At 39.5% G+C, this 19,022-nt stretch overlaps 1 protein-coding gene across 1 annotated transcript in view; it reads left to right on the plus strand.

Moving 5' to 3' along the window:
• Nucleotides 1-19,022, plus strand: part of LOC149086301 (uncharacterized) — a 122,510-nt gene that overhangs the window by 80,831 nt on the left and 22,657 nt on the right. The window contains exons 3-7 of the mRNA XM_089232326.1: nucleotides 6,798-6,923; nucleotides 8,102-8,223; nucleotides 12,386-13,300; nucleotides 14,285-14,382; nucleotides 17,142-18,504. Coding sequence (XP_089088452.1) covers nucleotides 6,798-6,923; nucleotides 8,102-8,223; nucleotides 12,386-13,300; nucleotides 14,285-14,382; nucleotides 17,142-18,504 — 2,624 coding nt within the window. The remainder of the gene's footprint in view (nucleotides 1-6,797; nucleotides 6,924-8,101; nucleotides 8,224-12,385; nucleotides 13,301-14,284; nucleotides 14,383-17,141; nucleotides 18,505-19,022) is intronic.

Below are 19,022 nucleotides of genomic sequence, written 5' to 3' on the forward strand. Positions count from 1 at the left end.
TTTTTGGATGCTCATTCCTCAAATTTTGCCGCCCTGGGCCCACTAAGCCCCCTGTAAATAGGCCACTAGAAATGTGCAGAAAAGCCAGAATAATAAAATAAAATACTGTCATAGTTATTTATGGAGCCACTTCGGGAGACAAAAGTGCCATATTTCCAGCACGTGCGTGTGCCGCTCAAGATTCAAGACTCGGAAGAGTATTGCCTGTTTTTCGTTTAAGGGGCCGTCTTGATTCATGGGCGCACGTTGGCAGCCAACGGGTTGGGAAACACCTTTCACGCAGTGCCGTCTCAATGGGGTCTAGGTCAATTCGCCGTGCTACAAACTTGTCGCGGTACAAATTTGACGCAGGCACATTTCGTCGCGGTACAAATTTGTCGCATGCTCATTTCGTCGCGGTACAAATTTGTCGCATGCTCATTTCGTCGCGGTACAAATTTGTCGCATGCTCATTTCGTCGCGGTACAAATTTGTCGCATGCTCATTTCGTCGCGGTACAAATTTGAATAACTTTAAAATTCATATGTTTGTTGTGATCTTATAAATAGGGTAGGTGCTTTAGGCGTAAAAAATGGAACTAATTTTTTTTCTCATTTATTGGAAATGTTCCCCCTGCCCATCTGTTTTAATTTTTAACAAATGAAGGAAAGTATTCATTGAAGTCATTAAATTTTTAAATTTTAATTTTTACCATATAAATCGCATCTCTGTCGGGATTTCCATTTCTCGCAGTGAGGGATGTTGAAGAGCTCACCCAAATAAAAAATTGAGATCAAATAAATTTTTAAATTTTAATTTTCACCGTATAAGCCGCATTTCCCACTTTTTGTCGGGATTTGAGTCCCTTATAAACGGAATGAATGGCGATTTTCAGCCCCCCCCCCCCCCCACCTCCTCAATGTTTCCTTCATGTCGGCACCTTTGACTGGCCAAGAATGCTGGAAGTGTTTGGAACTTGTGGGTTCTTGTCTTTATCTTGAAGTAGGAAATTTTGATTTCTGAATCATTTCTCTGGGTGCTCATACCCATTCCATAAAGTACCCTGGGCACCAACAGCATCTCTGTCTCTGACACCACTGCAAATGTCAATCGATTTTTGATTTTTTTTTTCAACTCTAAAGTAACAACTCTCGAGTAAAAAGAATGAAATCAGACTTTTAATTAGATCATTATTCTTCATGTACATGACAGTCGAAATTAAAATTACAATATCAATTACATTTAAAAATTTAATTGCATATAAAAGTTTAATTATATTTGGAAATTCGGTTATGAAAATTTGAAATGTTAAATAATTGATTTTTGCTGCGATAAAATTTCAATATCATGTGGAAAAATTTCGGTTTGTATGATATTCCCCAAATTACAGTGAGCCTATCTTTTAACGGTAAATTTCTATCTGCCCCATTACAGTATCTCCATAAGAACCTGAAATATTTAATTAATTAATAATTCAATTAAATTAATATTTAATTTTCACCGTATAAGCCGCACTTCCCGCTTTTGTTGGGATTTCTCACAGCGAAGGGAGTTGGGCGCAGATCAAGGATGGAAATGTACAGCGCTTATGAATGACAATTCGATGAAGTTTTCATAATGCCCACAGGATGAGCACCGACAAAGGAAATGTAATCACCAATAAGAAAGATGACTATGGGTCAGTCGCATAGATACAATATAACCATTGATCTTATGTTTATAATCAGTCGCATATCTTTGACTGGCTTGTTTGAATATTTTCACATAGTTTTCATTAGCGTCTAAGCTTTTGACACAAGGCTGGTGTGCTTGGTCTACGGCTCCAGTCAACGATTAGTAAAAATTTCTTCTTACAATACAAGTGAATTAACATTAACAGACAATGTAAGATTATTATATTCAGAGGTATATTTCCTAGGTGGGGAGGGGGGTATGCGGGCTTTATCCCAAGATGACAAGTTCAAGTGAAAGGGCGTGACCAAAATTAAGTAATTGGTGATCAAGAACATGAATTAGAAGGGAAGAAGGAAGGCAAGGTTTAAAGAGCCCACAGGTGGGAAAACTATAAAAATTTATTAGGATAATTTTAATTTTAAAAACAATTCGTATCGTACATATAAACACTCCACAATATCTAAACCTTTATTTATTTTCAGTGCTTTGAGTATCATTTTATTTACACTTATATACGGGAATATCGCAGTAAAAACCCGATGATGATTTATAGAATAATACGTGATGGTATTTTGAACTACCATAATTTTTAGAAGATACATAAAAGATGATACATAGAAGATTTCAATTTATTGCAATTTAAATTGAATTCAAACAATTTAATTTTAAAAAGTACTACATTATTTTTTGTCATCCTTATAACCTGTATCTCTCTTTAAGATACAACAAAAAACTCAAATAAAGAAAATTAATAATAGTCTAATTCATTTTGAATTGCATTAAAAGTTTTTATAATTTCGGAACATGAATTATGGGGTAAAAAAACTTTTAACCACACACGTAAACCAACATATCATTTCCACGTTCGGTTTTGCAAAATTCCATGTTTATGCCAACAGAAATATGTAGACCAAGCACACCAACCTTGTACCAAAAGCTTAGACGCTAATGAAAACTATGTGAAATTATTCAAACAAGCCAGCCAAAGATATGCGACTGATTATAAACATAAGATTAATGGTTATATTGTATCTATGCGGCGACTGACCCATAGTCATCTTTCTTATTGGTGATTACATTGCCTTTGTCGGTGCTCATCCTGTGGGCATTATGAAAACTTCATCGAATCGTCATTCATAAGCACTGTACATTTCCATCCTTGATCTGCGCCCAACTCCCTTCGCTGTGAGAAATAGAAATCCCAACAAAAGCGGGAAGTGCGGCTTATACGGTGAAAATTAAATATTAATTTAATTGAATTATTAATTAATTAAATATTTCAGGTTCTTATGGAGATACTGTAAATGTTGGTGACTCTCAAAGGGGGGTGGGGAGAAACTCTCGAGCCCATGGGGCAGATAGAAATTTACCGTTAAAGATAGGCTCACTGTAATTTGGGGAATATCATACAAACCGAAATTTTTCCACATGATATTGAAATTTTATCACAGCAAAAATCAATTATTTAACATTTCAAATTTTTATAACCGAATTTTCAAATATAATTAAACTTTTATATGCAGTTAAATTTTTAAATGTAATTTTAATTTCGATGACCTTTCTGCATTGACAAAAATTAATTATTTTCAGTTAACTGCGTGTACACTTTTGTTCATGTTTTTATTTCACGTGTAAGACAAAAACCTACATACAAGCTCGCGTGGAACATGTACAGTGAAGAATCGACGGTTCGACGAATTGATTCTGCGCTGTAATATATAAATTGACGTCACGACGAATTGACACGGCGGAAAACTTGTACAGCTACGAATTGGAGCTGCGACGAATTTGTATCGCGACGAATTGGAGCTGCGACAAATTTGTACCGCGACGAATTGACACTGCGACAAATTTGTATTGCGACGAATTGATACTGCGACAAACTTGTACCGCGACGAATTGGCACTGCGACGAATTTGTACCGCGACAAATTAAGGCGCGACGAGTTGAGCGCGACAAGTTGAATGCGACAAATTGACCGGCAACGGTCTCAATGTATATGCCTACCCCGGGCCGCTCTTGGTGCATGGAGGGGGGGGGGGGCAACCTTAGATTACCTTGAATAACAATTACTGCACAACCAGTTGTCAAACTTGTAGGGGTCTCAATGCATTGCTCGGCCCGGGGTCCCCCCCCCCCCCCCACGATGCTTCGGAGACAGCGAGCCGGAATTGGTGCACCCCTGCTATGGGGAAGAGTGTTGGTAATATCTTGAACCTTTTTTCAATCGTATATCAGGCAGCTGTAGAAAGCAAAACTCGAATTGAGTTTTTTTTTCCTCAAAAACTGACCCATGTATAAGTCGAACCCCCTCCAACATAGGAACTTTTTTGAACCAAAAAACTTGGCTTTTTACTCGAGTGTATACGGTGCTTGCGGCATAGGCACCAGAACCTGGAGATTATTGATATTTCACCCCGCATACCCAATGAATTTTATGAGAGTGCCCCCCCCCCAAATAATTAATGAACATGCAACTCAACGTACTCTTCCCCTTTCCTACATACGAGTTTGAGCAACGGCAACTATAGCAGGTGTTGCCTCTCCCTCTACTGAAGTCCCGTATCTGATTCGAACGCAATCATATAGCGCCATCTGTGAGCGAACTTTTTAATTAACTTTTGAAAAGTAATTTTTGATCAGGACAAGCACACACAGAGCCGCCCTTAGGGTTGTGCGACAGGTGCGGTCGCACCCAACACCTTCCCTCTTTCCTTCGTCATCAACCCCATGGCCCCCTACAAGGGTGGGGTTGACAGGGCCCGAGATATAATTTTCTTTTTTTTTCATGCTCTAAATTTACTGCAGAAGGGGCCCACCAAAGATCCTAGCCTATTTTAGTGGCCATGCTCCCTCTAACAGTTACACACATTCAATCTATCCCCCCGCCCGTCCCTTCTCCCGTGAAAATGACCGTATGAAAAGTTGTCCTGATTCGACCAATCGCGTCAGGACGGAAAGCGTTTCCGTTTTGCTTTCTTGCAGATGATTTTCCCGAGAAAAATACTAGCAAAAGGTTGCGGAGCATTTTATTTGCAAAATTTTTTAAGAATGGACCGCGGAAATGTTTTTTTTTTTTGAGAGCCCCACAGACGTTTTTGCCGGACATGACAAGAAATTTCTTCTCTCTACTCAGACACACATACATAAAAAACTTACTCTCTAGTCTTTACGTTCACATGTTGCCCCCACGAGATCACAATTTGGCCAGATCACACTCTAGGCCAAAATTAGGCATTCCTTGCAACGCAATTTTTACATTTGGACCGAAGAACTTGCAAGTTTGCTCTTATTTTGAGACTGTTTTGCATATGCATTATCTTATATATAAATGTGAAAGTATGTATGTATGTATGTATGTATGCTCTTTATACAAATCTACAGTTTTAGACCGATCGTCGCCAGATTTTGCACATATACCAAACAGGACCGGGATTGAACCGTAGGCTACTTTAAAAGTTCGTCAGAGCTGGGCAAATGCCCGAAATGGGCGAAAAACTGTCGGGCAACAATGGTTTTGGGGGCCTCAACAATCACTTTCGGAACGTTTACTTTGGTTACCGTGGTTTCCAACAATGCGTTTCAGACGTGAATATATGCCTTTACAATGGTTTGTCACACCTTTAATTCTGTTATTATAACAGTTTATTCATTTATAACGGTTTGTCGCATTTCCAATCCTCCCAGTAATTGAAGAAAACCTGGGAAGAGCGCCGGGTATTTCTGCTAGCCTATATGCAGGGTATCCTGTAAGTGCTAATGCGGCCTTTATCTCATCAACCGCCCATAGTATAGGTATAGTTTCAATTTAGAAAATGCTTAAAACGCGTTTGAATAATATTCGCTGGACATGGGACGTCACTAATAGCAGAGAACAACAACTACGGTGACAAAAATTGAGAATAAAAATGTTCTACTCCAGCTGCCAGTCGTTAAATAATTATTAAGGTATACATATATAATTTTTTTACGGGGCGGGCAACGTCGCCGGGTATCAGCTAGTCATCTATATATATAAAATTGATTTTCTGTGTGTCTGTGTGTGTGTATGTTCTCTATACAAACCTACAATTTTAGATCGATCGTCGCCAAATTTTGCATATATACCAAATGGGACCCGACTTGAACGATAGGCTACTTTAAAATTTCGTCAGAGTAGGGCAAATGCCCCAAATGGGCAAAAAACTGTCGGGCAACAATGGTTTTTGGACCTCAACAATCACTTTACGAACGTTTACTTTGGTTACCGTGGTTCCCTAGCAATGCGTTTCAGACGTGTATATGCCTTTACAACGGTTTGTCACTTCTTTAATCCTGTTAGTATATGTATAATAGTTTATGCCTTTATAATGGTTTGCCACATTTTCAATATACTCTCAGTAATGAGACTTTTTGAATAGACGTCATAATCATCATCAGCATCGCTTTGAGAGTCAGGAAAAGGGTGATCCTCATAGAAATCAGTGCTAAAATTGTCGATTTTACTGTAGAAATGCTGCAATTTAGTGGGGTTTTCTGTCACATCAATAATTTTTAAAATTGTATTGAATTCTCGGTTTTTGAAATATTCAGTTCGCTTAGAGATATAGGAAGCCCAGGAGATTAAATATGAAGTAATTAGCCAAACCTATACTTTTGAGTTGGATATTCGAGCAATATCATTGATTTCATTTATATCTTCTCAAGTATGAAAATTAATGTCTCCATATTGTCTCTTTTGATATTTATTTGCATAAATTCATGTGGGTTAGGATATTTTAAAATTAGTTATGAGCCCGTGAAAAGTGCATCGAAAAAATTCCACAGCTTTAACTAAGGATTTTTGGAAGCTGGAACAGACAGATGGATAACTTGAAGTTCAGGGGGTGGAGGTTTATCGAAATACCTAGCGCCCCTTAAAAAAAAGAAAATATATATTCATTGCTACGTTTCTGTGTAAATCTAGATTTGTTTATTTCATGAATCGCGCAGGTCGCCATATTGGTTAACTTGGACACGGTTTGTATGTCCCTCAAGAAAAAGAGAGGGAGATATCACGTGATCCAAAAAAGCCTCATTGAAGAAAACCCGGGCAACGCCGGGTATTATAGCTAGTTATTTATACAATGCGAAAACTCGGGAATTTATTCTTCGATCTTTTACAGGTTTGCAGGTTTACGATAGCTGTGGGCACATGGACCTGACCATCAAGTACATGACCGATCTTTTCCCAGTACTGAAGGCAGGCAATGAATGCGGAACACCTGATGAAAACAGCACGAGGATGATTGGTACGTGCCCCGCCTGTGAAAACTTCTCGACGCACTCTGTACGGTTATTTTTCACCAACAGTGTGCGCTTGATAGATAATAGCTTTAAAATACGCTCCGCCTTGATGATGCATTTCTTGTTTGTTTTCTGTTCGAAGTACAGCACCGCGTTTTATGTGTGAAATTGCAGACCGGATCGATTTTATGAGGGAAATGTCAAGAGTTCGAGCCTGATATGTTCTTGCCGAACACAATTTACATTCTCAATCGATGGTTACTTACACACTGAGAAAAAGATTTTGTGATGTCTGCCTTGTATATGGCGGATTACAGAATATGTGCATACTTGAGGGTAGAGTGTATATATAATGCAAAATTCGAATCGCATCAGGCTCGTGAATATTCAGGTTTTTTTAGTCCGACAGAATTTCAAAATTAATCACAAATTTTAGCAACAGATGGCACTGCAGCCTGAAAAAACGTGAATATGGTATTTTCAAAATTTCCATCATTTGTAGTTGCAGCGATAACATGGTGTAGTCACTGCAGTGCATTTGTGTATGGGGGGGAGGGTGCGTAAACGTGATTTCGCACTCCACTGCAAGATGCCTCTACTGTAAGATTCGATAATTTTATATCAGTTTATTTATTCTGTTTCTCCGAAGATTTAAGTTTGCCGGTCGGGGCAGTTGCCAACTTTGCCCCCATCTTCTAGTTCCGGCCCTGGGTCACAGAACAAAATTCTCAGAAAGGCATGTGAACTTCTCAGCTGGGATTATGAAAATACAGTATCACATTTTAGTTTTCCCATGTTGCAGTGCCGCCTGTTCCGAATTTTGCAACTACTTCCCAAATTCTGTCTGAATTCAATTTAGGCCATCTTGGGGCTAATAAGATGTTTCAGCGAATTTCCTTCTGATAGCCCACCACGTGGTTGTAGCAAACGGTATTTCAAAATAGAGTATTTTCGTTTTTCCCGCCATCTGTTTATCATCATTCGTAACTGATATCGAAATTCTCTCTGACTGAAAGTTTACTGTTTCCTCAAGCACAATTCAGCAAAAGTACGTTCCTGTTTTCCGTTTTTTTAAATGGGAACAGCCAATTTTTGGGTCGCCCTGTATTTTATGTATTGTTCATAATACAGAAAAAAAAGACAAACATTACTTTAACATTACAATGTCGTGTTGTTATCTTAGGTATGGTAGATGGTACTGGCGCATCGAATATCCAGAGAGTGTCCGATGCCATCAACAAATCCTGGATTCCGGCTATTCCTCTCAACGAAGCAACGGCTGTTCCTCCCGAACAAGTGGCTAAGGTATTGATACTTACTTATAACTCGTACTAAATTCAAAAGGGGGGGGGGGGCATTTTCAAAATATAAGCTGCGTGAAAAGTCAATGACTCATTTTAAAAATTTATAAAAAATCAACCAATATTGCTATAAAAAGTGTGGTTTACTATATAATACCTATAAAATGGCCTAGAGCAGTGGTTCTTAACCTTTTTTCTCTGTTCCGAAACCCCAGTGCAATATGATTTACCTTCTCGCACCCCCTAGGATGATATTGGTTTTGTGCATTCATCGACATCATTGTCGTTCAACGCGACGCCCTTAGGAGCCTCGACGTACGCTTCGAAGACCACTGCCCTGCTATGATAATGCGTTTTCTATGTGTTAATGTAATTAATTAGAAGGAATTAATTTTTCTAATTTTACCGTTAAATTAATCATACCATTAACATAGGCGGAGATAGACTTGGAAGTCTGGGGGGGGGGGGGGGCCATGATGAGGATGATGTCAATTCATATATTAGATCAGCCCCCCCTCCGTATCACCGCCTATGACCATTAATTAATTTCACAAATTATTTTATTTGACAAAAACACAAGTACAAACTAATACAAAAACACAATAAAAACTGGTTAAAAAAGGTAGAAACAAACAAAAAACTCGTATAAATACATAGATGAAGAACATTCACTCTGTCACCCCAAGGGACTTGGGCGTTCTTCCCCCCAGTAGGTCTAAAAATAATCTATTGTCTGATGGCACATCACGTGGCGCAACCGCCATTCACTTTCCAAGGATTTTTTTTTAAATTTGTCGTTATTAAAATAATCTTTTACCTTTTTTATTTTAATATAAAGTATCACAATGAATTAGGTAATATCAAGTTGTACCTTTACATTCTATCTTATGAGTGTAATCGGTATTATATTTATATTCTCCCCACTTTTTTGATCGTTATATAAAGTTTGAAGTGTGTTCATGCAGCTACATGAAAAAGAAAAAATAGGAAGGAAACCAACAAACAAAATATTTATATTTACATTGCAAAGTGATTGAAAGTTCAACTTCAGTTTATAAACGCAAAATGTCAAATTCCAAAAAGTCGAATTATGTATAGGTAGAAAGAGGGAAATCTCGAGTTTCACGCAGTTGCCGACAGGTAGCGCTAACACCCTTCCTTCGGCCGCCACTTCAGTGTTTGTCAAGATGGCGACTGCACAACAGAAGTCGTTTTGTGCTCTAAGGTTCGCGAAGTGTGAGTCCGCAACAACTGTTTATCGTGCTTTTCGTCGACAATACCCTGGTGTTGAACTTGCTACCGCTCAGAGCATTAGGCGATGAATAAGTATAAGTTACTTACCCCGACCCGGCGAATGTGATTCGCCATACGGGGGTTCCCCGAAGGAAGCATTTATTTTCTCAATGAAAAAAAAAAAAAAAAAAAATTCATGTTAAAAATATATACATTCTATATCACCGGAGCACCATTGGTCCGAGGTTAACAATTCACCTTACAAAACTCGGGCAACACCATTAACAACCCGCGAGCAGGAATTTGGTGTTCCCGATTACCACTTTTCAATGTACATGTTAAAATTATATACATTCTATATCCCCGGAGAGACAATTCCGAGACACGGGTTGTCTGTGCAAAGGGAAATTCCCTACCCGTCACCGCATGTCAGACGAAAATGTGGAGCGCATCCGACAATTTCACACGTAGTCCACAGAAATTCACTCGCAGTGGATGCAAACATGCTCGCAAAAGTTTGGGACGAATTTGACTACCATATCCCTGCATCCTAAGGTATACATATTGAGCACCTTTAATTTGGTTTGTAAATAAACTTCATGTTTAGCCATGTAATATAAAATTAATCTTAAGTGTCTATGTTCAATATTTTTCGTAATATACGCATTTCAAATCGGGTGATTCTTTTTGGAACACCCAGTATATAAAATTGATTTTCTTTGTGTGTGTATGTATACAAGTCTACAATTTTATATCGATCGTCGCCAAAAATTTTTTAATCACAATTTCGCTCATAGATGACGCTGTATTCCATATATAAGATCGGTATTACACGTTAATAGAGACATAAATAGTGAAGTTGACCAATGTAGATTAGACGAGATAGACTGCCGTTACGGCCACCTTCGGTCTATGGATTTAATTTTCCCCCTTGTGGGATATTTGTCAATTGACAATTTACACCTCACGGGTAACCCGCATCGGGGAACTAAAGACAAGAATAATGAAAGTGAGCGGAACTTTTACCGTCCATGTGTTAGCCAGGGGTGCGCAACCTCTAGCCTGCGGGCGAAATGCGTCCCGCGACCAGGCTCCATATGGCCCTGTCTTGGTGTTCCGATGGAAAAGTCTCGATACACACATTACGATAAATGAATAGGCTGACTATATTACCTTCATATAAATACGGGAAATCGCGATCCATAGGGGTTATTGCCAATTATCGCCAAAACAAGTGTAGATAATTGCATAAAAAAAATTGTAATTGGCAAGTGAAGTTGCCCATTACATCCAAAAAAAAAATTGTCGAAGTACAGCCCAAAGTCGTCAAGTACAGCCCAAAAAAACTCAAAGGCAAGTAAACTTACCAGTAAAAAAAAATGTGTAAGGAAAGTAAGGGTACACAGCCAAAAAAAAGAAGCTGGGCTGAGAGAGATCTCGGCAACGGGATAAGTGTAGTGGCAAAGTTCTGGCGTTCGTTCAGCCAAAAAAATGTCTAGGACAAGTAAGGTTGTCATGTACAGCCAAAACAATTGCCTCAGGCGAGTAAAGTTGCCAATTGCAGCCGAAAAATAAACTGTCGAAGGCGTTAATTTATGTCAGCTGTTCTCAACCTTTCTTTTGACTCGCGGAGCCCCGTAGGCCCATTTTTTATTTATTTATCAAAGTTATTATTTATTTGTATTATTTAAGATATTTATATTCTTTTTTCAAATTTACCGTTCTTAAAAATTTTTCTCGAGTGGAAAAAAAAAATCTCCATTTTTGATTTAAAAAATTCAAGTATGCTTTGTTGAAAATAAGGAAAAAACGGGACATTTTTATGAAATGGTTAGAAGGAGTTCAGTAAAATACAGGTCATATGGTTACCTTATGTGTACAAGTTTCTGGTCCGCGGATTTGGAAGGCTATGCATGCAATAGGGTGGGAAAGCATAGGAAACATTTTTTTTCGAAATTACTTATGCCGTGGGGTGGAAAGTTATCTTGGATATATATATGTTGTATATTTTTTTAAATTGAAATTCATTCATATCTTTTGGTGCCCCCCAAGCGCCCCAAAACTAGTTAAAAATTGACATTTTCACGAAAATTTATAAAAAAATTTTTTTTTTGAAATTACCTTTGACGTCGAGTGGGAAAGTTCTATCTTGGGCATATTAGTCTGCAGACTTTTATATTGAAATCCATTCGTATCTTTTGGTGGCCTAAATATCGAAAATAAAAATTGAACTTATATATGACTTTTGTAATTGTATTAATTTGAAGATGTGCAATGCTTTTTGGTATTATAATGTTATGAGATATGGCTTCTTGATTTTATCCTATTCAACATGAAGCCGTGTCTCTTCTCCACACACACTTTCCAACGCCTCAGACACAAGGCAAATGCGTTTTTCAACTGCTTCGGTATGGCATGAATATTTTCACTATTCCTTTCAACTTTTACTGTAATAAATAATTTTATACATTTAATAATAAACAATAAAGGATTTTTCATTCTCTTTCCCTCTAAAACTATACGATTTCCCCTCTAAAATCGATTATTTAACTTTTTTTTTTAAAATTCAAAATTTGCATAAAAATCGATTTTTGGCAAATATTTAAGTGTCTTGGGACACCGGAAGAAATTAATTGAAAAAATTTTGCATTTATGCTTAAAAGACAACTTTTGCACCCCAAGCCGATTCTTTTATCCACATTTCGGTTTTTCGATCCACCCTGATGTGCAGTGCATCCCTGCTCTACGCCGTGATAAGTATTTTTATGTGAGCCGCACGCACACATTTTTATGTCAGTCGGTTGATTTTCTACATCGATTTTTACAATGATTCATGAACACCCTGTACATTCGGCAAATGTTTTAAACGGATCGAACATGTGTGCTTGGTAACACATTGAACGAACTTTTTTCTTCTTTCCACTTTAACGCAGGTTTTAGCGGAGGTTATCCATGACATGGAATGGGAAAGGGTGGCTGTAATACACGCCGAAGACGAGTACAGTCTGTACATCACGAAGATATTCAGCCAAATCGCATTCGCTGGGTTCCCTTGCATCACGTCCATGAAACCGTTCCCCGACATGCGTCACATGAAGAGCAAAGAGCGATCATCCGTACACAAGCTTGTCAATTCCATCACTGGGAGGTTACCAGATGATTCGGCGGTCGTCATAATAGCACAGGGCGATTCCTTGAAGAATATACTACGCGTCTTGAAGAACTCGCCAGACCTGGCCCGTTTGCAGTGGCTTTTCTCTTGGTTGCTGCCACCCGAAGATCTGGCCGAGGTCCTACAGGAGACGCGAGTGAAGCGAATATATTCCTTGTCGCCTTATCCGAGTCAGATATCAACTTTCGAAAACTACTGGTCGAAATTACAGAAGGGGGCATCCGCTCAGAACATGGAAGACGGGTGGTTCTTGGAATACGCCATGGGTAAGAAACACTGTCAGATACCCGGCTTCGGGGGGTCGACGTACAGTAACCTCGTGATGTGCGACGACTTCGGCATCAAGGAGTCTCCGGTCGAGACTCTGTCGAAAACATCGAAGTTCATACCGTCCTTCCACGCCGTGTTCACTTTCGCCAACGCCTACAAGAGCGCCTGGACGGAGAAATGCAAGGGCTCGCCGGGACTGTGTGCCGACCTGAAGAAGATGTCGAAGAGGGAGTTCGTCGAGCAGTATCTGGAGCCGCTCACGTTCGAGCATTCGCCGGAGCTAAGGAGTCCCGAAGAGATGAAGGGTCAGAAGACTAACCGTAGCGCGAGAGGCGAGATGGACAATGGCCAGCTCGCGCTCAACGTCTATTACTACAGTGAGGGTAGAGGACTCCAAGTCAATCAGGTAAAAAACCCGATAACAATCAAAATAAGATTCGTACTTACAGGACATCCTGTATAGTCATTAGTAAGTCCTAATACGACCTTTATCTCATCAACCGTTCGTCGTAGAGGCATGTTTCCACTTCCTGCAGAAAAAGAGGACATCTTTCTATCTGTATATCAACATCTGGTGGCCCTGACGTCATTTATGAGTCACTGTCCATCGTACGGTGCTGTTCAGCATATATACGCTCCAAGGAAGAAATGTTCTATCTGTGTGTCTTCATAGCTATAGTGGTAGAGCACTCGTTCCGCATACATGAGACCGGGGTTCATGTCTCTAGCCTTTTCAATGTTCGCTTTCTTCATATTTATCTCCTTCACCTCCTCTCTAAAAAAAATCTCAATGTATTAAGGAATCGCCCTGTCCCAGCTTTGAGAGTGAAAACAGTGTCATAAAATAAAAAAGATATATATAAATTTGTATATGGTCCCCCGTCCTCTAACTTCCAATTAGAAAGTTGCCCTGTCTCTCCCGAGGCCAAAATAAAAAAAGTGCCGTGTTCACTGAAATATTTGAATTCAAAATCGGAGAAACGTTGGGAAAAGAACTGCGTGAACTAACGGACAACGCTTCTTTCTCTCACTGGTGCCGTTCTTTTCCAACTTTTCTCTGATTTTTAAATACAAATATCTCGGCGAATATTGCACGTTTTTTAAAAAAAACGTGGAATTTCTTGTTTTAGCCTCAAGAGAGACAGGGTGAAAACTTTCTAATTGGGAATTACAGGAAGGGGGAATAGAAATTTAGATTATTTCATTTTATGATGCACTCTATTTTTTCACTCTCGAAACTGGTACACAGTGGTACATTTTTTTAAATTATAACATTACCTCTACGGCGAACGTTTGATGAGATAAAGGTCGAATTAGGACTTACGGGACACCCTGTATGGCGGCGTCAAATTGCTCTTTTTTAATGAGGGTTTTCATTTCGTTGCCACAGGTCTTCGCATACGACAGTCAAGAAGCTAAAGTTTTGGATGAGAATTTCAAACACCAGGCGTCGTTATGTCCAAGGGGTGGATGCAAGAACTGTGTTAGGTGAGTCAGCTTATAAATTGTTATACGATTTTCTTTTATTTCAGAATTTAGTTGGTCAACATTAACGATTTAAGCATAATTTAGAACCTCTACACTTCTTCAAAAGTATCAATAAACGTGTCGACTTAAGTGAGTGGATGCCATGTTAGCGAGGTATCGTTTGATCTTGCCTTCACAATTTTTTAATGTAATTTACGCATTTAAATGCATTTTTATTGCAGTTAAGCAATTATACTCCATTATCTATAAATTTCAAAAAAAATTGTAGTTTATTATGAAATGCTCTCCCAAATAATTTCCAATTAGAATGAAAAACGCATAGTGTGGGCGAAATACTCTATAACCAAAAGTCTGTCTCCTTTTGGTGTTTGATCGATTCTGTATGATAAAAAACCAGCAAATGATTTGTAACTTTCACAAAATATTGTACCGACACTTTGCGCAATACTTGTGTGTATTTTCGTGAGAATAGCCCGCATATTCACGAAGATACGCATAAAGGTTTTCTGCAAAAATTTCAATTTTCATCGCATTTTTTTTCGCTGATAACACGCGGAGTTTTCAACCAAGTTTTATAAAATTCGCAGAAAAATTTACCAATACACATGAGATACCCTATATAGGTATTTAGAATGTGACAATATTCAATAAGATAAGAGGAATTTTTAATCGATCATGCGCAGCAAATATCGCTTTTATTTTTTCATAATTTGGTTGCCAGATATATAATGCAACCTATGTAAAAATTCCAATTGAATGTCGTGAAAATTCAGAAAGACGTACACGATATCGTGAGCTTTATTTTAAGTTATAGGCTAGGAGTATCTGCATGATCAGTGATTTTACACAAGTTGGTATTTGGATTATTTTACGTTATTTTGATTAAGAACAAGCCCACACCTTCATGCGAATGAGCAAAAACACGTGTCTGATGCTATATAAGAGAAATGCTTGAAGATAATACACGCGTATGATGTCAAAATGAAGAAACTGAACAAAATAATCAACTGGCACAAAATAAACGAAATACCAATTTGTGGAAAATCCCTTATCATCCAAGTACTTTCAGCCCGTAACTTAAATTACAGCTCACGGTAACGCGTTTATCTTTCTGAATTTTCACGACATTCAATTGGAATTTTTACATAAGTTGCATTATATATCTGGCAACCAAATTATGGAAAAATAAAAGCGATATTTGCTGCGCATGCTCGATTAAAAATTCCTCTTATTTCATTGAATATTGTCACATTCTAAATACCTAATAGAGGGTATCTCATGTGTATTGAAAATGTTTCTGCGAAGTTCATAAAATTTGGTTGAAAACTCCGCGTGTTATCAGCGAAAAAAATGCGATGAAAATTGAAAATTTCATGGAAAACATTTATATATTCGTGAATATACATAATGTTCTCACGAAAATGTACACGAGTATTGCGCAAAGTTAGTACAATGTATTTTGTGAAAGTTGCAAATCATTTGCAGTTTTTTAGCACACACAGTTGATCAAAAAAAAAAAAAAAACCTTTCTTTATAATTTAATGTTTTGATGGTCCCCTAAGTGCGCTCGTGACTAAATTTTCACTGGAAATTGGGAGGTTTCACGTGACTGAAATTACAGAACGATTTGCCCTGCATTTTTGTAGAAATTCGAGAAAATGTTCAAACTCCAAAAAGGGGAGACACTTTTGGAAACGTATTGTATCTGTTCATTTGTGAATGAGCGGTTCTCCACTTTTCAACCTTCATTAGGTCAACTAGGAAACCTTCATTTTCTTCAAGTTGAAAAGTTCGATTTAGCTTATGATTATGGCTCAACCATCACTCGCTCAAAAACTGCAGTTTTGGCGCAGCTTGACCTTCCTTGCGCCAAAAAAATCAAAATCCAATCCAAAAACTGCAGACCCTCCATTCACACGCACCTGTGATTTTTGTAGTCCCTCGGTCGAGTCTACCGGTGGTGACCATATCCTGATTTGTGAAGGAGAATCTTCGACCAACGAAAAAATGCTGTAATATATACGAATATGTGAATTGTTGGAGTCCGTGAAAATTTGTTATCCGGCCAACGTCTGGAGAATTTCAAAAAGTTAGTAGTGGCAACATAGTACAAACCGTAGTTGACTTAAGCGGGGTTTAGCCATAAGGTGTTGATAGGGTGAGTCTTTTCCTAATTGAATTTATTATTGTGCCAACCACGAGAATAATAAATGTCGACTTATCGGCGTATCGGATAACTTACCGAATTCTATTCATCAACCAATCAATTGCAATATTTTACCGGAATGGCATATGCATCTTGTGGTGGTACTAACAACGTCAATTCGGAAGAGATGCCAACAACAGAATAAGTTTGGCGATGCCTGATGATAATGCTACCTATCGATATAACGATAACCTGTCTACAACGATATTTTTTTTCCTTGGTCCGCAGAGTATCGTTATATCGAGGTTTCACTGTATATGAAACGCATGTCCGGTTTTTCCCGAAACCAGCCATTCCTTCTAAAATCCACGATAGAAATGATAATCAGCACTTTATGAGTGCAATCACAAGTACCGTCTAATACTCCACCATTTTCATTACGACCACGTGTTCTAGGATGTAAATTGCTTGTTTAGATGTGTTCTATCACTTTTCAAAGTTTTGCCCATGAGTTCTGGATCACCCTGTCTGTTGGAAAGTCTTTGTACTTGGAAGTTGTCGTACATGAGTGAGTATCCGTACTAATTTTGTTTTTTTTTCTTACGCCCTCTAGCATACGTCAGTCAAGGCTGGAATCTCAGAGTTATGAGTCGCAACCGAGTGAAGATTTCCTGACCATCGCCCAGTCCGAAGATGTCCTGATCCCGATACTGCTCCCTATCCACCAGGCTGGAAGCAACCCGATGGAATGTGGCGCAGCTCTCAATCCGGAAGTCGTTCAAAATTTGGAAGCCGCTCTGTGGACAATAGACCAGGTCAACGAGGACCCGGAGTATCTACCGGGTGTGCGCTTGGGAGCCGTCATAATAGATACTTGTTCCTCACCCGTCACCTTAACCCAACGGCTCTCGAATTTCTTGATGGGCGTCCAACACGAACGACCCGATGAGTTTTTCTCGCCGTTGGCCGTCATTTCCGCGGGTGGCCCAGAAGAGTTCGCCGCAGCAGCAGCAGTGTTATCCCCACTCAATGTAACGCTGGTGTCATCGACAGACTCCGTGAGACCGAAACACAGGATGAGCAAGCATTTGCAGACCGCCGTTCCGATAGAAACGCGGGTCGAGGCCGTGGCGCGCATGCTGGCGTATTTCGGGTGGAATTACGTGCCGGTAATCTACGACGCCACGGAACGCAGCAGGTATCTGCTGTCGCTCTTCAGGCAGTACGCGAAGGACGCCGACGTTTGCCTTTCGATGGAGCTTCCCGTCGCGAGTCTGGACAACGTGGATACGGATTACCTGATTTCCCAGATGGTTCAGGCGAGAGAACGAGGCGCCAAAGTCATTGTCATGTGGACGAACGAGATGGCGACGAACGTTTTCATCGAAGCCCTGAGGAGAGCCGTGCTGGCCGGCGTCCTTGGCGATTCCGACTTCGTCGTCATATGCAATGGTGAGTGGATCAGGGACGTGAAATCCTTCAAGAGGTTCGAGAACCAACCCGTCGGCATGTTGGTAATGGAGCCCGAACAAGGAGAGGTTCCCGATTTCGAGTCTTATTACAAGAGGTTACAGCCTGCCAGAAACAAGAGGAATCCTTGGTTTGGAGAGTTGTGGGATGAAATGAACCCATGCAATGCTGATGAGTGTATGACGACGCCTCAAAGTGACCGCCCCACGTCCCTTTATTCACCATATTCGTCAACCGTTAACGTCATCCAAGCCGTGCTGTCACTGTCGGCCGGATTGGCGAGATTGAGGAACGATTTGTGTAAATCTCAGCCGGGATTCTGCCCTAAGTTTTTCCAGCAACCTCATATCCGAGAACTTTTCCACAAGTACGTTCTGGAGACGGCTTCCACGAGACTCGATGTCAGAGGCGAGATGTTCACGTACACAAAAGAAGGATACGGAAGCATCCCTATCAACATTTTCAGTTTCCGGAGGAGCCGCCAAAACACCCTGAGTCATCAGAAGGTATTGTACCGCATGTTTCCCTCTAATTTTGTCACAAAAATGTCAACATGACTACACGTGTTATCTCTTTTTTTAAGTGTAATACTATTACAAAATCAAAATAGTGAATGTAACTAACAGCAGAACTCTCTTCATACAACTAAACCTGCAATAGGCTATCACACAGAATTCTTTAAGGGATAAGGAGTGTTGGGAGACTACTATGCATGGACACAACCCAGGATGCGATGGGAGATCGTATCCTGGGTTATGTCGAGGTATGTATTGTGTGCGTGTTTCTGTATGACCTCCCAATGATCAAGCAGGGGAATAGGGTGATGTGACAGAGGGATTTACCAATTGTGTATTGTGAGGTGCATTGATCATACATTAATCATGGTGTGTATTAACACCTCTTATGCGAGCGAATTTCAGTTGTAATGGTAAAAATGTATTGTAGTTTCTTCTTGACGCAACAAAATGGTGCGATTCTGAATTGCAACCGTGTCAAGGGTAGGATATATCCTGTCATATCCTTA

This window comes from Pholcus phalangioides, unplaced genomic scaffold (assembly GCF_987345545.1).
Source record: "Pholcus phalangioides strain wild (caught in Gottingen) unplaced genomic scaffold, Ppha-v1.0 ptg000005l_1, whole genome shotgun sequence".
Classification (NCBI taxonomy): domain Eukaryota; kingdom Metazoa; phylum Arthropoda; class Arachnida; order Araneae; family Pholcidae; genus Pholcus; species Pholcus phalangioides.